This window comes from Phyllostomus hastatus, unplaced genomic scaffold (genome assembly GCF_019186645.2).
Source record: "Phyllostomus hastatus isolate PE091 unplaced genomic scaffold, TTU_PhHast_1.1 phas_contig_34, whole genome shotgun sequence".
Classification (NCBI taxonomy): domain Eukaryota; kingdom Metazoa; phylum Chordata; class Mammalia; order Chiroptera; family Phyllostomidae; genus Phyllostomus; species Phyllostomus hastatus.
This window is the reverse complement of record NW_025333857.1, coordinates 47,250,859-47,275,480: the sequence shown is the minus strand read 5'-3', so window position 1 is coordinate 47,275,480 and position 24,622 is coordinate 47,250,859. Positions and strand designations below refer to the sequence as shown.

General features: G+C 39.7%; 1 protein-coding gene across 6 annotated transcripts in view; it reads left to right on the top strand.

The window, feature by feature from the left end:
• Window positions 1-24,622, top strand: part of RNF38 (ring finger protein 38) — a 120,474-nt gene that overhangs the window by 49,496 nt on the left and 46,356 nt on the right. For 2 of the 6 annotated variants that reach the window (XM_045840303.1, XM_045840302.1), the window contains exon 2: window positions 6,017-6,087. In XM_045840303.1, coding sequence (XP_045696259.1) covers window positions 6,017-6,087 — 71 coding nt within the window. Of the gene's footprint in view, window positions 1-6,016; window positions 6,088-20,309; window positions 20,678-24,622 lie in introns of those variants that run through there. The other 4 variants (XM_045840304.1, XM_045840305.1, XM_045840307.1 and 1 more) reach the window with 2 other exon arrangements.

The window sequence follows — 24,622 nt, the reverse complement described above, 5'->3', positions numbered from 1 at the left end:
GGTTATGATCAGAAAGGTCTAAGATAGCCAGGTCACATGAGGCCTTATAGATCAAGGTGTAAGGACTTTGGATTTTATTTTGAGCGAGAGAAGAAACCAGGATTTCAGAGGAGTGACATGATCCATCTGAACCTTCAAAAGGGTCATTCATGCTACAGTGTGGAGAACAGACTCGGGGAAGAGGGGAACTAGGGAAAATTTACAGGGAAGGAGTAGAACTAAGGATACCAGTTAGGAAACTGTTGCATTAGTTCAGGCTTTGCAGTGGAGGTGATGCTAAGTACTTGTATTTCAGGCATATTTTGAAAGTGAGGCTAACAGGGTTTGCTAACTCATCAAATGGGGAATGTAAGTGAAAGAGAGGAGTTGAGGATGATACCAAGGGTTTTGGCAAGAGGAGCTGGTGAATAGTTCTGCCATTTACTGAAACTGGAGGAGGGGTAGGTTTGGAGGAGATCAAAGCTCAATTCTGGACATGTTATATTTAGCATTCTGGTTAGATAGCTAAGTGTTACTGATCAGATGGCAGTATATAGAAATAGGGATTTCTTTGGCGGTGGAGGTGGGGGAGTCAGACTTAGAGATAGGTATTTCGGAGTCATCAGCCATGAAACTAATTGGGATCACTAAAGGAGTAAATATAGATAGAAAAAAGAAGTCTGAGGCTTGATCCTTGGGACCTAACAGCTTTTAGAAGTCCCGGATGTAAGGGAAATCCAGTAAATGGGATTGAGGAGTTGCAGTCAGTGGTGTGGGAATTTCCCTGAGGCCACGGGGGGAAAAAAGAGCTTCAAGAAGAGTGGAGTCAACTGGGTCAAATGCCACTAGATCAAGAACATGCCAGTAGATCAAGAACAATCCTGGGTTCAGGATTGACTTTGACTATGGGATTTCACAGTGCGATTGTCTCTGGGTACATGACAAATAGTGTCTCTGCTTTACATCACTGTTTTACCCTTGTAGACACAAAGCACTAGCTGATATTCTTGGCAATTGCTCTGTTTCACATGTGACCTCTTTGTGTTCCTTCGTTTTAAGCTTTGGACTCTATATTCTGACTTTGTTGTCCTCACTTCTTTTCTCTTGCCTCAATTTCACAAATTTTTCTGACTCTTCCCAGAACATTGTCTTTTTCCTTAAAATGCTTCTGATGTAGTTTGTTCCTTTGGTCCCAGCATCTTCTGCCTGCTAGTGGGTTTATAACCGTTTTTGGTGGGTATCATGGACTCCTTTGGTACTCAGATGAAATTTATAGGTCCTGGAGGGGGGAGAAGAGGGAATTTAAGGGGACAGTGGGAAGGGTTCACAGGAACAAACTTAAAGGACACATGGTCATAAACTAAGGGGAGGGTGGTAATGGGAGGGAAGTGGGGAGGGTGGGAGGGGGGACTGGATTGGGAGTAAAAAGGAGAAAACTATTTGAACAATGATTAAAAAAAAATTAAAAAAAAAAGAAATTTATAGGTCCTTTTCCAGGAGAGCATTTTTAATTGCTTAAAGTAAAATACATGAGAGTACAAAGGAAAACCAATTATACTGGAATGATAAAAATATATTTGCATCTTTATTAATGCATTAAATAAAACATTGTAGCAGTGGGCCTAATACTGTAAATTCATGGTAGTGATAAATGTAAATGATGTAATACTAATGTGGTTTGTTGCTGTATTCATAATAGAGAATTTTTACATTTCAGTTTCAAGTTAATGAAAATAAAAGATACAGTTTTATTTCCATGTCCCAGGTTAAGAACATAGAGTGAGAACTGTAGTGCTGGTGTGAACAGGCCATTGAATGGGTCACCAGGTGGAAGAACAGGCCTTGTCTGCATGGAAGCACACTGCCACTTTTGCCCCTGGGCACCTACCAGGCAACATTTATCATGGGGAGAGGATTCAGACATGAACTTTATGCTTTGAGTGCAGAATTAGGTTCTTCAGCAGGAATAGTAACTTTACAAAATGTATTTGAAAAAAATCTGAACACTAGTGAACACTGTCGTTTAATATAATATGTTTGGCTGTTCTCTCTTAGATTCTTTCAGGTTTCAAAAATTGGCCCCTTTGTTCTATTACAGAAGGTTTCTTTTGTTGCTGAGTACTTCATTCTTTGATTAGCTTACCCAAAGCTGCCTTAAAATCTGTATTTCATTCTTCAGAAGTTCAATTTGAGCTGTTTACATCCTTTTTCTTATGGGGCAGGGACCACTGGGGAGGGAGGCTGGTGCTTGTGTGCATTCATTCACTTGTAGGATGCTTCTGCAAAAGGCCCTTTTTCCTTAATGGCAAAGGAGTGAGTTTTGATATTCAGGGCAAAAGGTCAAGGAGAAACCCTGCTCATTCTTACATTGGGTTGTATGTTTTCTTCTGTTGGGCTTCAAGAGTTCTTTGAATGTTTTCAGATACCAGTCTTTTATCAGATATACATTTTGCAGATATTTTCGATTGATTTGTGGCTTTGTCTTTTCATTTTCTTAAGAGTGTCTTTCACAGAGCAGATGTTTTAAATTTTAATGAAGTCTATCTTACCAGTTTTTTTCTTTTATGGATCATGCTTTTGGTGTTGCATCTAAAAACTCATTGTCGGCCCTGGCTGGGTAGCTCAGTTAGTTAGAGCATCATCCCAGTACACCAAGGTTACAGGTTCAATCTCTGGTCAGGGCACATGCAAGAAGCAACCAATGAATGCATAAAATAAGTGGAACAATAAATCGATGTGCCCCTCTCTCTCTCCTCTCTCTCTTTCTCTCTAAACAATAAATGAAAAAAATTTACAAGCTCATTGTCAAACCCAAGGTCACTTAGATTTTTCTGTTATCTTGCAAAGTGAACACAACTTTTAGAAGTTGTGTAGTTTTGCGTTTTACACTTAGGTCTATGATCTATTTTGAATTAATTCTTGTGAGAGCTTTAAGGTCAGTGTCTAGGTTCATTTTTTTTTTGTATGTGGATATCTTTTCATTTATTTTTAATACTCTTCTTTCAGAAGAGGTTTTTAAGTTGCTAAATAATATATGTTAACCTTCATTTTTCCAGCTTTCATGGAGTTTTAAGTTTTTGGTGATGGTCCCAAGTAATGTTCTCCACCACAGTCATTACTTGATAGTATTATGTGAACTGTTTCCAGCACAGTTTCATCTTTCTTAAACTATGTCCAATAAAAAAACACATGACATGATAGGTTAAATACAAGGGTTTTGTGTAAGAATAAAATGTTTGTTTTGGTACCTCTTTGTAGGTATCTAATACATATACATAGTCATCAATTCTTTGGGTTCTTTTCACTAGTGTAACTTTAGTATTATGTTACACTGGATTAATAGACTGAAAGTATAATTTTTACTAATGCCTCCTTGAAACACAGGCATATTTTTGATATAGTAACTTATACTGTGATTTGATTTGTCATTCTACTATCCCAGAAGATTGTAATATTGGAGGATATTATTATATATTATTTTTCCCAAATCATGTTTGTGGAATTTTTTTTAGGTTTTTAAAAAAGATTTTATTTATTTATTTTTATACAGAGGGGAAGGGAGGGAGAAAGAGAGAGAAGCATCAATGTGTGGTTGCCTCTCTCGTGCCCACTACTGGGGATTTGTCTACAACCCAGACATGTGTCCTGACTAGGAATCAAACCAGTGACACTTTGGTTCACAGACTAGCACTCAATCCACTGAACCACACTAGCAAGGGCTGGGATATGTTTAATAATGTTAATTCATACCAGAACTCCATGGTTTTTATTATTCTTATCCATAATTGCACCATTTTGGCACTTGTACCTCCTCCACACCCTACCACTCCTGCCACCTCATTTTTCACAGAATTGTTATCCAGTAGCAAAATTTAGTTAAGCTTACTAAAAAGGTTACTTCTGAGAAATAGAAATTGATAATAAATATTAACAAATGTTTTTTCAGCATCTCTTGATGTGATCAAACTTTAAAAAATTTTTTCCTCTAATATTGTACTTTGTTGATAAATTTTCTTTTATTGACTTAGGTTAAGGAATCAGATTTACTTCAGGTAAACATGAGTAGATTATGTTAGCACTTTATTATGTATGCTGTCACTATGCTATATGTATACTTTATGCTGCAGTTTTATTTAGTATTTTTATTCCTGTGTTTGAGATTAATTTTTCTTTGTATTTTATAATCAATCTCATGTAAAGTAAGTTGGGAGATAGCAATTTATACTGGGTAGGTTAGGAACAATCTCTGTCGCTGGGATTATTGTATCTGTATTATTTAAAGAAATGAACTGGTAAGCCTATCTAGTAAGGAGCTTTTTCCTTTGCAGTTTTAAAAATAATGTTCTCATTTCTCTGCTATTGCCAATTTAATTGTTGTATCATTTTCTTTTTATGAATGTGTAAGAGTAATACATGATAAAAATGAACCTTTAAACAACTCTAAAAAAGTAATTTCAGTAAGTATAAAATTTTTAATATTAAGAAAAAAGGTGTCAACTTTTAGTTTGTAGCATTTTTTCTCAATGGCATACGGAATATTTGGATATCTGAATTTATGGCATCATAAATTTTACAAAATACGTATTTGTCAATGTGATGTCTACAGGGATGTTAATGGGATATCCTTAGGTTCATCTAAACATTTACAAATTCAGACTGGTAAAAATACCATAGGTTTCACTCGGCACCACCTTATTCATAAGGGTATAGGACAGAAACTATACATTGTTGGGAAGACAGTGGGAATCCTTGACAGTCTGTGGAACAGTTCATACTTTCTGAAATACTCTTCTCATAGCTCAGGTTCAAAGAGATGGTACTCACATTGGATAGTGGATAGGCATAGTTTTTAGGATTCTCTGCAAGGGACATACCTAATTACATGTCACCACACTCATGGAACCATGAACTAAGAAACCATGTTTCTTAGAGAAGCTAAGAAACATGGTTTTCTACAGTGTCTACTTCCTTCCAGTAAAGACATAATTTCCTAATGTGGTCATTTCTATCATAAGCAACACTGCCAAGTAACAGGTGGCATGCTGTCCTAATCAGGTTAACAGAGATTAACCCAAGGTCAAATTCTCACAAATAAGAAGAGGTTTTGGTCCACAGTAATGCGTGCTGACCTTACCCATATGGCTTCTAGTTTTAATTTCTTCTTTCAAGTTTTTCTTACTCCAAGATTATTTTTGAGAGCCTACATTTTTGAAACAAATACAATAAAAGGGTTTTTTTAAGTTTGCATTTTCTTTTAAAACTGGTTTCAGACTGGTGAAAGCACCAGAGGTTTCACTTGGGACCACTTTATTCAGAAGGGTACAGGACAGCAGCTGTAACTTGTCAGTAAGACAGTAGATCTTTGAGTTACCATTTTTTTCTGTATGATGTGAAGAATGAAAACTTTTTTCAAATGATTAATCAGTTCCAGTCATTGAATAATCATTTGTTTTCCTATTGGTTACAAATGTCACTGTTATAGAGTAGTTATTAGAGATAGTTCCTCAAATTAACAAATGGTTGGGTATATAAAAAATGTATACTTTTTTGTTACACCAAAAATGTATACTTTTAAAGTAATAAAAATCTATAATCATGTGATTACATATTGTTATTTATATGATGAGAATTTATAAGGTCATTGTTTTTTCCTCAGTGTATGTATAGTCTAAAAAGGAGTATAGTTTTTTCCTAAAAAGAAGTTTGCCTTATTGAAGGCTGTTGTGCTTATTTAAGTGGACTGACTTTGAAAGCTAACCACTCAGTATTGTAGAAAGGGGCAAATTAGGGGTTTGAGTAACACAGTTCTAGTTGTAGACTTGCCATTTCACTGACTGCCACCTTGTGCAAGCCAGCCTCTCTGTGTTTTGCCTTGTTTTAGATTAAACTACATGAGAATAATCTTTCCTGCCTACTTCCTAGTATTTATTGTTGAGGATTAGATGGGAATAATGGGTTTAAAAGCACTTGTAATAGGGAAAGCAGTTTAAATGTAAGGAATTATTGCATCTTAACTTTTCCTCCCTTTCTCTTGTAGGTAGTGTTGGTGCTTCTTTTCAGTGCCAGTCCATCCATCACGACCACATTTGTCATGATGACAGTGACAAGGTGAGGTCCGTGTTGATGTTTATCATGGTGAAAATGCATGCTGCCCTTATATTGCTGGAGCTACTTAGGGCCAGGAGAGTATGGCGTGGGGACACAGTGTTGAGGTGCAGAGGGCCTTGATGGTTTGTGTGTCAGGTGATTAAAGTGCTGCAGAAAACTTGGTAATTCCTAGGACACGGGCTGGACTCTTGGCAGACTCTCCGTTTCTTACCCCATCCCTGTCCCCAACACACCATACTTCCTCTTTTTTTTTCCCACGGCCTGAATGTATTATCTTAACGTACAAACAAGTGCTCCCAAAGCTGATACCTTTCTCAGAATGTGTCTGTTTCCAATTTGAAATATCTTAGACATTTCAATTTGGTTCATTTTTATAGTTGATCAAGTTAGATTATGATTTCTTCTCATGTTTACTTTTTTTTTTTTTTTTTTTTTTTGGCTGTTTCCAAAGCCCAGTTAAAATGTTGAGGATTGAGGATGGAAGCTGTCTAATTCATGCACAAGACAAACAAAGAAACTAAAAACCACCACCCTGCTTTGGGCCTGTTAGTTTAAATCAGGTCCAAACTCTTGGTGGTTTTGTTTCATTTTGGTGTTTTGCTTCTGTTCTTTTTATCTCTAAGAAACTTGGTCTTTGGGGGCTTTCCAATACTCATCAGTACCCTGGGTGGCCTAGCCCTTTCTGTAGATGCTAACATGGGTTTGGTGTTTGAAACATCTGGCTGCCAGTGTTGGATGGGCCTAAATTTAGTCTTTTCCACCATCAGTTTCTGGTGACTTCCCTCCCATTTCCTGTATCTTGTATGCAGGAATGTAGCACTCCTTTGGTAGTTTCCCAGGCACATCAGTCCAAGTCATCTTTTTCTCTGCTGTTTTAATCAAGGTCTTCCTCCCCCATCCTGTTGGAGCTCAGTCAAGAAGTTGGTTGATACTGGGATTTTCCAAATAGCTTTCTTTGTTCTGTGTTGGTCTCTCTATCTTTGTGAGCTTTGCTCAGACAGATTACATTCTGTTTACAAAGAGAATATGTTTTTAGCATTCCAGAGTTGCTGGGGGTTTTTTTATGGTAGGCATGGGTTTAACTTTTAACTTCTGTTATAATAAAAGTAAACCACTATAGTTGGCTACATACTTCTGTATACAACATATTTTAGAAATAAACTTTTAAAAATAAGAGACCAGAGGGAAAAGGCAAAATCACTTTAGGTCACTAATATTACAATATTTGGAGGTGAAGCTTTCTTTTCCCTACTAAGTGTAATATGTCTCTCTCCATTTATTTATGGTGGAAAAGCCAAATTCTTTCATCTGGTTTAGAGTCTGGAGATGAGATTTCTTTCTACCTCAGATACTTTTTACTTTAAAAAGCTTTTCCTCTAATTTCTGAATCTTTGTATGACTGATTTTGTGCTTTTAGGAGGTGGGATTTTTTTCTGAAATACATAGGGAGAGGGAAAAGAAGTTTAAGGGATTTTGTCACTTAATCAACAGATCAAAGAACTTTCAGTGATACTCTCCTCTGTTTTGCCCACCATGTGTATACCTGGGAAATGGAGAGGATGGGTTAGGATCTCTTGACTACATTTATAATTTATTTAACTGATTCAGTCAGTAAAGAATATTTACTGGCCCTGGCTGGTGTGGCTCGTGGATTGAGTGCTGGCCTGTGAACCAGAAGCCTCGCTGGTTCAACTCCCAGTCAGGGCACATGCCTGGGTTTTGGGTCAGGTCCCCAGTTGGGGGTGTGCGAGAGGCAAGCAATCAGTGTATCTCTCACACACCAATGTTTCTCTCCCTCTCTTTCTCCCTTCCTTCCTCTCTATCTAAAAATAAATTAAAAATAAAATCTTAAAACTTATATTTGATTGGCAGCTACGTGTCTAAGCACTTAGATGATGTTTCACGATACTAAACAAAAATTACTGTTGTTTTCATGAGTATACAGTATAACTGGGGGAGGCAGACAATAAAATAAATGCAATAGGAAATCATGCAGTCTGTTATAATAAACCCAGTGGATTGAAGAAAAGTAGAGCATAATAAATGGGATGAGGACCACCAGGATGGTACCGATTGCTTTAAATAGGATCATCAAGCATCATTCTGGGGAGTAGAGTGGTGGATAGCATGTTGAAAACACCTTCTGACCTTTTTTTAAATTATATTTTATTGATACAGTTGTCCTGATTTTCCCCCCTTGCCCCTCTCCACCCAGCAACCCCCACTCCCTCAGGCAATCCCCCCACCATTGTTCATGTCCATGGGTCACTCGCATAAGTTTTTGGCTACTCCATTTCCTATACTGTATTTATATCCCGGTGGCTGGTCTTTTTCTTTTTTAATTGTTGTTCAGTTACAGTTGTCCCCATCCCTGCCCCTTGCTCTCTCCTGCCCTGTCCAATTCCCGCTCCCAGAGACAATCCCCACCCCATTGTCCTTGTCCATGGGTCTGACATTTCTTTGTATAACAAATTGATATTGATTTTGCAAAAATAAAAATGAATCTGCTGCCTGATATATACAGTTTGGATGTGTGTATGTTTTCTTTCTCCTTTTCTTTCTTTCTTCCCCTCTGTTCTTCTCCCCCTCTGCCCCACTCCCTTCCTCCCACTCTCCCTCCCAGAATTGAAGGGATTGTAGAGCACAGCTAATTCAGTCCCCTGTGGAAGAAATGACTTATTCAGGAGTCACCCTACAGTGCTGGGGCTGTGTCACAGGTGGGCACAGGTAAGCAGGTTCTTGGTGATTGTGGACAAAGAATTGAACCGAACACACAGAGTTTATAGCAGAAAGAGAGAGCAGATTTATTAAGGATAGTACACTCCACAGAACATGGGAGCAGGCCAACTCGAAGCAGAGAGATTGACCTCCAGGGCTGGAGGGATTCTATTCTTATAGGGCAGATATTTCCTGGCTACTTTTGGCGGGCTTTTATTGCGCATGTACAAGTAGTTGCATTACTTTAAAGCTACTGTGCATGTGGTCTCCCATCATTTTCCTTGATTGGCTACTGGAGAAGGGGGTCGCACAATGTTAATTTATTATAATGTTGTTATAATGAAGCAGAGGTCATGTAGCATGTTCTGCGCAGATGCATTCATGAATCACCATGATTCAGTGCCTTTCCAGAAAGCAGGAATAACCGATCTTAGAACAGGGTCTCTGTTCTGTATCATTGTCCTTTACCTTAGCCCTGTGGCACCTCCGGAGTTTCCTCCTTCCTGACTGTCTCCTACCTCAGCTACACCAGATCTTCTATCCCTGATACAAGTCAGGTAAAAATAAATCTTTAGCTATTCTGAACACATTGTCCAAACACACATTGATGTTATGCTTATTATTCTCACTTAACTTTCAGGAATGGCCCATTTCTCAGATTGGGGAATAAAAGGCGATTTTTCTTAAAAGTTGCCTAATTTTAACTAATCCCTACCCCCACCTTGCTCCTGGTAATCACTAATCTTTCTATCTTTACAGATTTGCCTATTTTGCACATTTCATATAAATGGAATCATGCAATATGTGGCCCGTTAGTGACTGGCTTCTCTTGCATGATTATTTCAAGGCTCATCTATGTTGTAGCATTAATCAGTACTCCATTCCTATTTATGGGTAAAAAATATTTCATTATATGGATCTAACACATTTTGTTTATTCATTAGTTGATGGATATTTGTTTTCCTGTTTTGTTTATTATGAATAATGCTGCTATGAATATTTACATGCATGTTTTTTGTTTGGTTGGTCACACAGTAGATTTTTATTTAATGTTTGGAGAACTGCCAAACTTTTCTCCAAAGTGGTTTGCACCATTTTGCATTCCAGAAAATGCATGAGGGTTTCAGGTTCTCCACATCTTGCCAACATTTTTTATTGTTTTTCAAATTATAGCCATTGTAGTGAGTGTTAAGTGGCATCTCATTGTGGTTTTGATTTGCATTTCTTTAATGACTGATGATAGTGAGCATCTTTTTATATGCTTATTGGCCATTCCTAAATCTTCCATGTCATTTAAAAGACTCAGCTAAGGATCTTTGATTGTTCTTGCCACTTGTGTTTAAAAATACATTAAATCTCACCACGTTCCCAATTATATAGTTATATGTGTCCATTATGGAAATTTGGGAGATGCATACAGAGTATGTCCTAAGCATACTCACCATTTTTCAGTAGACAATTACTCTTAACATAACATTTTTCCTTCATTTTTTCCTCTGTGTCCTCTGCATGGTTAAAATAAAACTAAATTGTGCTAATTTTGACTGTAATTAGTTACCCTAAAACTCAGTGGTGAAAAGCATTTAGTATCTTTCATGGTTTGGGGTTTTCTGTGCTCAGCTAGGTGGCTCTTGTATGGAGTCTCTCATTCAGTTGCTGTCAAATGGTGCCTGAGGATGGAGTCATCTTGAAGTATTTACTCACATGTTTGATGGTGGGTGCTGGGATTTCAACTGGGGTTCAGCCTGAGCCACTTCTGTGTAGCTTGGACTTCTCACAGCATGGTGGCTTAACCCCAAGAGTATCAGGCAGATGCTGTATGGCCTTTTATGACCTAGCTTCAGAAGTCACAAAGCATCGTAACCCTGCCAGATTTAAGAGGAGGGAACATCAGTCCTACCACTGGGCAGGAATGTCAGCATAATGTTAAAAAAAGACTGAAAGGCAGGAGAACTTACTATGGCCATCTTGGAAAATATAATCTGCGCTCTTTATCTACCTGAAACGTCAGGTACAGTGGCTGCATAGTGCTCTATCGTAAGGCTCCATGATAATTTATTTAATGTCTTTAATTGTGAAGCTTTAGATCATTTACAAAAAAAACCCTTACCCATTTATTCATTCAGCAAATATTTATTAAGTGCCTATTATGTGCCAGTCACTGTTGAGTCATCCCGACACAGTGGCGAAAAGACTGACAGGGAAGATCTTGATTTTGGTGCTTATTTTTTTGTGGAAGAGGCAGAAAAGGAACTGTATATGTAAACCAGTAAATAATCAGATACTCACAAGTGTTGTGCAAGTAATTGGGGAGTTGGCTCCTCTAGACTAGGTTTTGGAGAAGGTCTTTAGGATAGTGGCAGTTAGGCTAAGATATGAATGATAGAAATGAACACATTTTAGGGAGAGGAAACAGCTGTGCAAAGTCCCTAACACTAGAAAGATTGTGCAAACAGAAAGAAGGCTGATGTGCACAAGCAAGGTGGATGAGGGTGCAAGTGGTATGAGAAGAGGCAGGCACAGGCCAAATCATGTGGATCTTGGTAAGCTTGAGGAAAGAACTTTATATTTTATTCTGCTGGTCATGGGAAGTGTCAGGGTGGTAGGTGATGCAGGCTGTGAAAGAATTCACAAATGGCAGAAAGTGCAGAGAGTAAAGTTTTTATTTTACTTTCCCAAGAGAGAGAAAGGGTTAGGTGCACCAGCCCTAAGGAGTGGGGGCTTTAAGCTTTGATTAGATGTCTGTAGAGCAGGATGTTTCCGTTGGTCTTGTATAGGCTGCAGCTCCTTTCGATGTTATCTTTGGGTACAGAATCATAGTGGTCTGGCATGTCCTGTTTTGTAAGTTCCTACAGCCTCTGCACCTTCACAGCGCTTCCAGTAATTTTCTAGTCCTGAGGATAAAAGCTCATGAAACACCAATATGCAAGAGATGTATTGATTGGTTGCCTGTTGCAGGCCCCCATTTGGGAACCTGGCTCACAACCCTGGCATGTGCCCTGATCGGGACCTGAACCTGTGACCTTTGGGATTGCAGGCTGGCATGCAGTCCACTGAGCCACACCAGTCAGGATTTCTTAACTATTTTTTAAATCTACAGTTCAGTAGTATTGAGTATATCAACATTGCTGTCTAATCAATCTCCAGAACGCTTTTTTCTTATAAATTGTAAACTCTATATCCTTTAGACAATAACTCTTCGTTTTTCTCTCTTCCCAGCCACTGGCAACTACCATTCTACTTTCTGTTTGTATGGAATTGAGTGCTCTATGTACCTCTTATAAGTGGAGTCATACAGTATTTGTTTTCTTGTGACTGGCTCATTTCACTTAGCATCATGTTGTCAAGGTCCATCCATGTTGTAGGATGTGTCAGAAAGTCCTTCCTTGTTAAATTTATTGTTGACACTGTTGCAGGTGTCCCCATCCCCACCCCCCTTGCCTCCCTCCTCCCAGCACCCACTTCCCTTTAGAATCTTCTTCCTTTTTGTGGCTGGAGAATATGCCTTTGTATGTTTACAACATATTTTGTTTACACATTTATTCATGAACTTAGGCTCTTTTTCAATCTCCTGGCTATCATGAGTAATGCTGCTAGGAACATGGATATACAAATATCTCTTTGAGGCTCTGCTTTTAATTCTTTGTGGTGTATACCCAAAAGAGGAATTGCTATAATATCAGTTGTGTTCTTAATGTTTTGAGGAACCACTGTACTGTTTTCTATAGCAGCTGTACCATTTATATTCCCACAAGTGCACAAGGATTCTAGTCTTTCCACATCCTTGACATTTTTTTTTAACAGTAGCCATCTTAATGGATTCAAGGTTATTATCTCATTATGGTTTTGATTTGCATTCCCCTACTCATTAGTAATGTTGAGAGTCTTTTCATGTGTTTTTTTTTGTCTGTTTATGTATCTTTGGAGAAATGTCTCGATTTTTATCCACCACACATGAATGTGGAATCGCCTGTTCTTCGGCTTCTCCATGCCTCTCTGCCCATCTCCATGTCTACCCCTCCCACCTGTCTGGATGAATATAGCTTCTTTAAATCCTTATTTGTCAGACTTCCATAGAGCTTGATTTTCTGATGGTTCTGGGTGTTACTTGTTTTGAGGTCTAGTTGAAATTTTTTCTGCAGTTGTATGAGGAAGCAAATTGTGTTCACCTATGGTCTCATCTTGACTGGATTACTTTGGTTGACTCTTGCATGTGCCCTGACCAGGGATCAGTCCTACAACCTTAGTGTGTCAGGATGACTCTCTAACCAACAGAGCTGCTCTGCCGGGCCTGCTTTGCCCTCTTCAAAATCAGGTTTTATTTTTTTATTTTTGGTTGTCCAATTGTAGGAATTCTTTATATATTTAGGATATTAACCCCTTATTAGACATAGGACTTGTAAATATTTTCTCTCATTCCATAGGTTGCCCTTCCTTCTGTTGATTGTGTCCTTTGCACGGAGTTTTTATTTTGAAGTCATCTAGTGTATCTATTTTAAGACTTCCTCTCATTCCCATGTCCTTTTTCAGCAGTATTTTTTCATTGTTCTGCCCAAAGTGAAGGGGCTAGCTGTCTATATTTTTCTGTTTCTTTCTTTTTTTTTTTAATTTTACTTATTTATTTTTAGAGAGGGAAGGGAGGGAGATAGAGAAACATCAATGTGCAGTTGCTGGGGGTCACGGCCTGCAACCCAGGTATGTACCCTGACTGGGAATCGAACCTGCGACACTTTGGTTCGCAGCCCGCGCTCAATCGACTGAGCTACGCCAGCCAGGCTGTTTCTTAATCAGTGTTTATACCATCAATTATTTTCTTGAAGCCCTTACATAATAAGTAAAGCCCATCTTCACTGACTTTTCAGATCATATTTTCCTTTAGTTCCCTCTTTGCCTGTGGCTCTTCAGTGTACTTTGTGAAACTATACTGTCAAAGTGTGATTTGCTCTGAGATTAAGCTGCTGGAGCAATCAGAGTGAGAGTCATACCAACTAGAATTTCTCCTAAGATGTGTCTTTTTCACCAGAACAAAATAAACAAGGAGACTTTGAGATCTGTGCTTCAAAAGTACCTGTTAAGGCAGATCATGCCTCAAAGTCAGCTCCTTCCCATTTACGCTGCTCCAGAGATGGTGTATACTGTGGAGTGCAGTGTGTGCTTTATTTGCACCATCACCACCCCATTTCCGGTTTGGTGTAGGTCTCTTATTTTTCTATTTCTAACTCAGTTGATCCTAGGTACTCAGGTTTATTCGCTCATCCCTCTTGAACTCCTTCATGGCTGATGACTGGTCACCCTGGGTCTGCTTTAGCTTCTTCCCACCTTTGCTTCCTTAAGAGCTCTTCCTCCATTATTCCCTCTGCCATGGTGCAGTCAATGCCTGGCATCTGTCACCCGCACTGTGGGTCTGACCACTCCCATCCCAAAGCCTGTATGGGTTTATTATAGGAGGTTTTCAGTGGGTTTGGGTTGGGGTGCACTTTTGCACCTACCATTGGTAGTTGCTGATAATTAACCATTTCATTCTGATAGGATAACATGGGTGAAAGTATTTATGCTGCTTGTTTTACATCACATCAGATCTTGTCATGCTTGCAGATAAGGCATAGACTGATTAGTGCTAGGCCAGTACACCTTTCCTCTGAGTAGCTTCATCTTATTAGGTCCTTTTAGCTGGTTTTGATGGAAGGAGGGGAAGTTTAGGGGAGGAGGGTGAGCAGACAGGAAATTTTGAAATTTATTTTTTGTCTCCTTGTTCCTCTCTTTTACTACCCACTCTGTTTCCGTGCCCCATGCCTTCTTGTGAATTTACCTATTGAGAAAAACATTAGAAATAACACTGCTGTGGAATATTTACATTTCATTAATTAAACTATTTATTGTGCTCTTGCCATTTGCCAGAATCAGTGAGATTGAGTCTATAGCTTCAAGGAGTTTACTGTATAATGAGCAAAAGGGTCAAGTAAATACGTATTTGCAAGGGAGGGTGATTAATGCTATTTTAGAACACAGAGTAGAGGCTACTAACTCAGTAGCAGTGGCTGGGGTTGGAATGAGGTTACAGTCAGGAGACTCGGCAGTGGATATGAGGGCAGCACGACTCTGCTTCTGACAGTGTTAACAGTGGGAACCTGCCTCATTATAGGGGTTGCAGACTTGCAGCAGGAAGGCCAACACCGTCTTTGGCAGAGCATGGCCCCAAAGTATGTAGCTTTTCTTTTCCTGGTATGGTTTTTTCCATCATGCACATGGTTCTTCAGCATCTGGACAAGAGATTCTTTATCTGCAGCTCTTCAATCATGCCTTTTAACCTATTAAACTAAGTGGTCCCTTCTTCCTTTTTTATTAATTCTCTATTAGCCAAGAGTTTCCCAATATGGACATCAGACAAACAAGGAAAAATGGGGCCTGCCCCAGAGGACAACTTATTACAGTTTAATAGGGGGATGTAGACATTTAATAAATACTGTAAAGTGTCATGATAAAAGTGTATAGAGGGACAAGAGAGCCTATGGCCTCCATAGTAATCTATTTTGTATACAGGTTCTTCAGATAACTATTATCTAAATGTTTTTTGATGTCTACAAATGCAAAATTGAGCACAAAACCAAATTTTATATTTAGTGTTTGGCAGGCTACTATTATGTAAAATCTGTTTGTAATTGTCATTTATAAAGTGTATTTGAGCCATGGTCTGTGTGACTCAGTTGGTTGGAGCATCATCCCATAACTAGAAGGTTATGGGTCCATTCCCTGGTCCAGGCATGTGAGGAAGGCAACCAACCAATGTTTCTCTTTCAGGTAGATGTTTCTTTCTCTCCCTTCCTCTCTCTCTAAAAGCAGTGAAAAAATGTCCTTGGGTGAGGGGGAGAAAAGTGTATTTGACAGTGTGTTTCCAACAGTAGTGTCCTTCAAGTTGACAAGATTGTGAGGTAGTTTACTAGAAGCAGATTGTGACTTTCAGAATGAGGAAAAGAAATCTATAACTACTAAGAAAATTTGATTCCAAGTTCAGTTGACTAACCAGCAAATTCTACCAAATGTTTCAAGAAAGCTTAACACCAATCTTACAGAAATTTCTCTAAAGAATAGAAAAAGAAAGAACACTCTCTGATTTCATTTTCTGAGGCTAGCAAAATCTTTGTAACAAAAGTTTACAAAGACATTACAAAAATGTAAAATAACAGCTCATCTCACTCAAGAATACAGATGTAAAAATTCTAAACAAAATATTGACAAACCAAATCCAATAATACATAAAAAGGGTAATACAGTGAGACATGGTGTTATTAGGAATGTGAAATTAACATCCAAAAACCAATCAATGTAATTCATACATTAACAGAAAAACCATAATTGCCTCATGGATACAAAAAAAATTGAGAAAATTAAATGTCCATTTTATGATAAACTTTTAACAAAGTAGAAATAAAAGAGAACTCCCTTAACTTGCTAGAGATATCTACAAAAAAACCTACTGCAAACATAGTGAAATGTGAAATGTTGAAAGTTTTCCATTTTTTTTTTCAAGTACAAGCAAAAGTGTATTTACAAAGTCACAGAGATAGAAGTGGGTCAGCTGGGCTGTGTGGGCTCAGGAAAGAAGTTACAGGGGCAAAAGAAAGGGCCCTTGGAACTTAGAAAGAAAGGATATGCCTAGAGGAAGCAGAGGGAAAAAGGTGCATGAGAGAGGGAGAGGGGTGAAGGGAGGGGGGGAGGGGAGCATCACTGAAAGTTTTCCAGTTTTGAAATAAGAAATACCTGTTTTCACTGTATCTGTCTAGCACTGTATCAGAGGTCCTAGCCAGTGAAGTAAATCAAGACCAAAAAAAAAGGGAAAATGTGTTGGAAAGAAAGAAACTGAGCAGTCATTATTTTCTGCCAACAGGATTGTATGCATAGGAAATTCAGAAGAATTAAGGTAAACTATTAAAAGTAATAATTATATATAAAATCTAAAATAAACCTAAGAACAGATATGTGCAAGACTTCTACAGAAAACTGAAGCATTATGGAAAAAATGAGTGGTTCAGACAATATAAGGATGCATCTTGCTCATAGATTTAAGATTCAGCATCCTGAATTTATCTCTAGATCCATTGCAGCCCAATCAAAATCTAAGCTGTTATTGACACGTATGAGAATGGTAGGACAGGCCTGGCTGGTATGGCTAAGTGGATGGAGCATTGGCCTGCGAACCAAAAGGTTGCTGGTATAATTCCCAGTCAAGGCACATGCCTGTGTTGTGGGCCAGGTCCCCAGTTGGGAGTGTGTGAGAGGCAACTGACTGAGGTATCTCTCGCACGTGGATGTTTCCCTCTCCTTCTCACTCCCTTCCCTCCTCTCTAAAAATAAGTAAATAAAAACTTGAAAAGGAATGGTAGGACACCAGTGTAGGTAGGCACATCTGAAAGAACTTCAGTATTTTCCTTTTTGGTAAGCAGTATATTAGTGTACATGTTTCCTCCACTATTTTAAAGTAAAGCTTTGCTATGAAACCTTTTGTAAGTCAAAATACAGTGAAGAAGCAATTACCTTAGCACACTTCTTGCTAATGGTTGCATAAAATTAGTTGAGATGAAGCACAGATGCCCACAGATACCATTCAGAGCAGTGGCAGCTTGCTGCTGAGTGTAGCTGCTGGGCAAGGAGCTTACTGGTGCCACCCTTACTGCTCAAGTGCACACTGCTCCTTTCTTTTCTTTTTTTTCTTTTCTTTTATCTTTTTCTTTTTTTTTTTTTCTTTCTTTTCAGGGTAAGGAAAGGAGAGAGGGAGAGGAACATCAATGTATGGCTGTGTCTTGCACATCCCCTACTGGGGACCTGGCCCACAACCCGGGCATGTGCCCTGACTGGGAATCGAACCAGCAACCCTTTGGTTTGCAGGCCCAAGCTCAATCCACTGAGCTACACCAGCCAGGGCTGCACGCTGCTTCTTTAATGGCTTACAGCAAAACAAATGTTGAACCTTGTCTTGGCTAAATCCTCTTCAGATTCCTTGTGGTCAGTGAAAACAAGCACTCATGGAGGTTCGCTTTCGTAAAAGCGAAGTGGTATAAAGTGGCTTTCAAAAAGTAGGGGATACCTGTATTTTTATTTTAGGAGAGAACTTAAATGACTTGGGGTGGTACCTCAGGAAGAAGTTTTTTGTTGTTGCTCCACTTATTTATTCATTCTTTAGTTCGTTCTTATATGTGCCTTAACCGAGGATTAAACCCACAACCTTGGCATATTGGGATTAAAGAGCTAAGCTGGGCTCTAGGAAGAAGTATTTTTAGTAGTCATTCACAGTTCACTTCTGTTGTAAAAACCAATGTTAAAGGGCAGTCTTGGAGTCAAGATTCTCAGGAAGTTCTTTTCACAAGCAACTATTCCTACAAGTGCTATGCTGTCCCCTAGCCACGTGTGGCTCTTTAAAATGATCCTGGTCAGTTCATTAGTTGCACTAGCCCTATTTCAGGTGCTCAGTAGCTATATGTAGCTCGTGGTCACCTTTGAATGGTGCAGATATCATACATTTCCATCATTGTGGAAAGTTTGATCTGACACCTCTCTAACAAGGCTTCCCTTTTTTTTTTTTCCATCAGACACCAAATACAATTATAGGTGGAGTTGAGCAACTTGCTTTGGTATAATGGGCCCACCTTAAAGCTTGTAATTGAGTGTTTATAAGCAGGGTACCAGATTTTTTTTGTTAAGAGAATCATTTAGAGAAGAAATTGAAGTACAAATTTCAAACTATCTAACCTTAGGAGGAGAGAGCCTTGCTTACATCTAGGCATACTTCTTGGGCTAAGCCCTTAGTGCCCAGGTAGCTAACTAAGCTCTTAACCATTTGAGAAGGTGTTTCAAGGAGAATGTCTCACAAAGGGGTATTCAGATAAACCGAAGGGTTAGGAACCCTGGAGGACTGTAATAAATTTTTGCTGCTGAGATTCAGCCCTTAGGAATCTGACTCTTATGATCAAACAACTACCAAGTGGTCATTTCTCTCCCCTTTGCCAGTTTTTCCCTTTTCCTCTCATCACATAGCCCACATCCAAGTATATAAGAAAAACTGTTTCAGGGTCGTATTGTGTAAGGAAGTTTGTGTAGCTGAGATTCTGCTGGAAGAGCTATAATTCTAGGTCAAACCACAGGAGTAGAAGGGGAGTTGTGAGGAATTCAGATGTTAGAAATGGGTTGCACTGGCTGCATCTAAAGATGTGGCTGAGATGTATGACTATGTACAATGAAGTGGAAAATAAAAATGTAAAAAATCGGATATAATCATCTTCAAATTGGCTGCTTTGTTAGACTGGCAGAGAGAGCTTTGGGGGAGGAATCAACTATGTAACTGGACTCAGTAATGGTGGTTGGAGCTGGGGGAGGGCTTGTGTTCATAGGGGCCTTTATCTCATTCTAGCTTTTCTTTGTCCAGGAATTGTAAAAGCCTGTGATGTTACTGCTGGAACTGTGATGCATCAGTTGCTAAGCACCTGCTGTTGTGTTTCAGGCTGTAGGTTTGGACCTTGGGTTACCAGAGTCAGAACAGCATCCTAGTGCTGAGTCTAATATGGGAGACAGATGTATACAAATAATTACCATATAGTGTTATTCATATATGGAGGTTCAGAGGGTCCTGCCTGGAACATCATTTTAGTCTGGGTCCCTAATTTTGTACGGGAAGCAGCTGAGGCCTAACCCAGGCACGGGACTGGTTGAACACCGAAAGAACTAGAACCTCCCCCCTCCCCCCACCCCCCATTGGACCATTGTAAAATATGTCTTCAGATGTTAGACGTGGAGATACCACGTTCCCATCTGCTTGAAGTGCACTTCTTTCATGATGTTCTCTTGACTGCCCATCTTTTCTCCGATACCACATAACTATCTTGTTTTATTGTGCTTTTTATGGAAGGTTTTACTTCCTGTTTTTTAGATCTTGAACACGGTAAGGTCACCAAGCTGGCTTGGTCTTCGTACCTGTCTCATTTCCCATCTTCACCACGGTCTGATTGTCACATTTTAAATCAAACTTTACAGTTGGACAAGTTGAGTTCGAACTTCCTTGCTCTATTGTGAGACACCTTGCTTCTACATCAATAAAAATCCCTCAGGCCACATGAATTCCTATTATGCATTTGAGTGAGGTCAGTTACTGTTTAACTGATGAATTTTGGAAGTGGGAGGCCCGGATCAGAGCAACAATTTAGGGAACAAATCTGGGAATTGGGAGAGGAGAACTAGTGTAAGTCCGAGGCCTGGACGTGCTCAGCCCCGCCCTGCCCCCTACCCTGCGGGGGTGGTAACAAAGGGGGCTCTGCGTGAAGCCCGGCTGTGGGGGGAAGAGGCCGAGCGTCTGTCAGTCTAGCGTTGGGCTCGCTAGGTTTGTTCAGCCAAGGGGGCAGGGCCGGGGCGGGCCAGAACCAAGAGGTGGGAGGGCCGCGTGCTGGCTCATCACGCTGCCTGATGGCAAAGGGCGTCGCCTGCGCGCGCAGCGGAGAGTACTGCGCCGGCGCGCAGTGAGCCCGGTCCTCCGGCACAGTGGCGGGGTGCACTGGGGCGGGGTCCCTCGTGCAGTGGTGCTGGGCGGGGCGGCGGCCCAGGCGGTTAGGGCGCGGGGGCGGAGAGTATGGAGCCCCCGAGGCGCTAGCCGACTGTGTCAACTCTGGGGTACAGCCCTTGTTTACGGGCGCTGCCCGTGTGATGGTACCAGGAGGAAGGAAGCGTCGTGACAGCGCCTCAGTCGGAGCCCTGGTTCCGGGGGTGAAGAAGCCCGGGGACGAGGGATCTGGCGAGCTGGCTGCTGGCTGGGCAAGTGGTCACAATAGGAGGCGACGTGCCAGCAAGGAGCTGCGGGAGCCATCCCGCAGGGCGGAGCCTTTCCTGGAAGGTACTGGGAGCGGTGGCCGTTGGTTCCCGCGCTAGGGCAGGACTGGCCGAGCCGCAGGCCCTTGGGAGGCTGCGGGGCGCACTCGGAGGTCCGCCAAAGGTGTGGTTGTCCGGTGTTCGGTGGGGTGCGGCCCGGCCTCCCAGCGCTCTTTGTTTCACGGGAGGTAGTGAGAAGGAGCGGGCACAGCCAGCGGGAGTGCCCGCCGGCTGCCGCCTGGCAGATGGCCTCGCTTTCTGGCTCCCTCCCTTTTTGCCGAGGCGCAGGTGAAGTGATGTCACCCAGGAGAACGCGGAACCAGTTGGAAGGGTCCTTTCTCGCCTCCTGCCGCCACGGGTTTCTGGACAGGCTGAGTTTTGTTCTCAGGGAATGAAAGTTTTTCCTTTCAGGGCTGAAGAATGAGAGAGGTTGGTTTTGAACCGGGAGTTTTTAAAATTAAGTGCAAAAGTTTTCATTTCCGTGTGTAGGACTTGTTGGGGACCTCACTTTGTGCTTCAAAAATGGTGTATATTGTTATTCAGTAAAAGTTGGGTATGCTAATTCTTCCATTGTAAATGGAAACACAAATACTTAGAGCATCGTGTGATTTGCGTTTTTCTCTTAACGGGATGCACTCAATGGGCGAAAATTTAAGTATAGTGTTTTTTTAATATCCTATTTGGCCTTGATTGCAGTATGGTTAATACATTTACCACAGGACTCCTTTAAATAGCAAGCAGCTGGTAACTACGCTTAACTTTTTAAAAAATCCATTCACAGTTTTTAGGAAATCAAAACAAGGATCTAGGGACAGTTGGAGTCACGGTAAAAGTTGTTCTAGGTTTTGGAAAATATGGTCTAATAGAAATTGGACTTAGGAAATAACAGTGCAAGAACAAGTATAGGTATCAGATCGGTTGCAGTGAAGCTGGAACGTACTTTTAATCAAAAGATGAAATGGGTAACGATTTTCAGGTGGGAATTTTATCACTTCATGTACCCCTTTTGCCAGTGTTTGCTGGTTTATAAATTTAATGGCATAATATATTCCACTTTTTGAAAACCTGTTAAACCTTAACTCTGTCTACTATAGGGGTTCAATTTTAAGTTGATTTCTATATTTTCTGTAATACTTACTTCTAAGAATTTACAGCCTTTTAGAAGCTTTATTGAATCAGTTTTGCCACAGACTAGTCCTGTGGGCCTCAGATCCTCATCTGTAAAATGTGGGAATTGGATTTAAGTGATTTTTGTGGTTGCTCCACTTTTGATGTCTTTTGTGATTCTAGAAGGTAGTTTGTGTTTCTGCACTTATGGAAGTTTATATACCCACTTCTATTTTTATAGCTAAATTAAGTTGGCAAGTGTTAATCTGAGTAAACATTGGGAATTTACTAGAGCAGCCTGATTTTTGATAGAGGGTGGGCAGAGGATGACACAGGTAGATGTAACTGAGGCTGTTAGCATCACAATGTAGAGTGCAGTTCTGTTGTCTCTCTGCCAACAGCTTTGGATAAGGCTTTTATTTACATTTTATGTGTGCTCATTTTTTACTTTTTTTCAAGGCTATGAGTGGCAGGCATGAGTATAAAAAAATCCTTAGATAAAAATCTCCAAAGTGGTTCATTAGCATGGGAAGATTATTGGTCAAGATTATCTTCTACTTCCAGTCTTTCCATCTATTTCTGTTTGTGCTGCCCCAGTTTTGTTTAGGCTGCCACCATTTTGTAATGTTTTGTTGGAAAGATTGATTAGTCCATTGATTGTCGTGTAGTGTCTGCTTTTATATATATAGTTACTGGTTTTCTGGTTGCTTTCCTATTAATCTCTTCTGTATATTCACTTCTGTTCTACTTGGTTAACTCATGGCTTGCTTTATTTGAGAATGTACAGATTGTAAACACATTTGAACCCTGGTTCATTCAGCCCATGTTAAATTCCTAATGTGTCATTGTGAATATCTGGAGGAGATCAGGCAAATATTTGAACTCTGTGTACTAAAGTAACCAGTGAGGAATCTAAGCAAATAGATGAAGACAGTAGCTCTTTATCTGCCCCCCCCCATATCTTTTCATGTTCCTTTTTTAAGTATTTAAAACTTTACCTTCTCCCCTCTATTTGAACATGTTACCTCTAATCCCGTCTGTTAGGGGGCCTTATTGTCTTTGTTTTTAGTTCCAGTTGAATTGCCTCACTAGACTGAACAGAGGGCAATGACTATTTCTTTTTTTTTTCCATTGTATTCACAACATGTAGAACATGGTAGACATGCAGTAAATATTTGAATTATGCTCTTTATTTAATAAGAATCAGCGAGCTCAGTCATACTTCATCTTTTCAAATATGCACACAAGTAATTTTTGTATTCATTTGATCTGGATGTTTTCCAAATCCATGTAATTCTTAGAGCTAAATCTAGAAGAGATATTTTAGAGCAATCTATTAAGAGGTTACCAGGCTAAGTAAAATGATTTTAAATAAACTTCTTTGAGGGGAAAATAGTCTTTATGAAGGCAAATCTGGATTGTGAAAGGAAAGGAAAGAACCAATTTATTAAAAGAACATGTAACTCTTATTTTTCTTAATCTTTATGTCCACCTTCTTAATATATGTAGTGGTTAGAGACCTGCTTAGCTGCATGTGCCCCCCTTCTCCCCTTCCCATTCATTTTGGGATGTGGAGCCTATAACCTGCATTCGCCAACCTGGCTCTGCTCTGCTTTCAGAAAGACCATGGCCCCTTAACTCAAGAATGGGGATGGTAGTTTGTTTTTAAAAATGATTGACCCAGTGCTGGACTGTAATGATCTTCTCCTCGTAGGTGGTATCAGTCCTTCAGTGATTTAAGGATGCGTAATAGTTCGCCAAGCATGGATACCATCATTTGACTTAGCAAATACCTATTTGCTAAACATTTAGGTTACTTCTAGTTCTAAATTGTGGCTACTAATGTGCTATGATGAACATATTTTACATATGGGATTTCCAGTATTTGGGGGTGTAACCTGAATTTATCAGAGGAAAGATTATTGATTATTTCAAACTTTAAATTGTTAATAAAACCTACCTGATTACTTCCCAGATGATTAACATTTGCCATCAGGAAAGCAATAAGGCCATTTGGAATTTTAGGTAATTTGGGTTTGACCTCTTTGATTTGGGGTATACAGACTTAGGCCTAAAGTATAAGGGACTTGGAGTCAACACTGAGCACCTGGCTCCTCATCTTTTGTTTTTCCCTTCTGTTAGGCTGTGATTTGAGTGCTGCTGACTGGCTGGTTATTATAGCAATCAAAGATGAACTTTTTTCCTTCTTTTTCTGGAGAGTAATATAGCTCTTTGGAGAAGGCTATTTAGGCCTTTGAACAATTTATTTTATAGAAAGCACATTATTTAACACTGGCCTAAATGTCATGTACTTGCATGTCTTGTGCCTCACCTCTGTGAGAAAAATGTAAATGAATGAAGAAGGAAGCTGTGATCAGACGCTATTTTGGAGGAAGCAAGTTCTGGCACAGTATCTGGACCTAAGAACTATGTTATTTTTAGCACAGTAAATGATAATAATTACTACACTCTCCAAGACAAAAGGTTAAATTCTTGGTTACATTATGGTTACCAAGATAGGGAAAGGACACAGTAAACAAAAGATTTCCTAAAATAATAATGTATTGGTGAAATTGTTTTATATAACTTTAGTTTTGTGAAACATTGCTTTTCTCAGTTATTCTGGTGGATTAGTCATACAAGTATATGTAAATAACTTAAAAAATGAGAAGTATGTAAGTTGCAGGTTTAATCCCATCTCAGGGATGTTCTCTTGGTATGAATTTTTGAGTTTTAGTTGCATTCTGAGGGAAGGCTGAAGTTGCCATGTCTGTGTAATGTTCAGCAGTTGCCATGTTAGTGAAAAATAGAATTGTATCAATTTTCAGATGTAGTCAGTAATTTTAATTGAGGGAAGATTAGG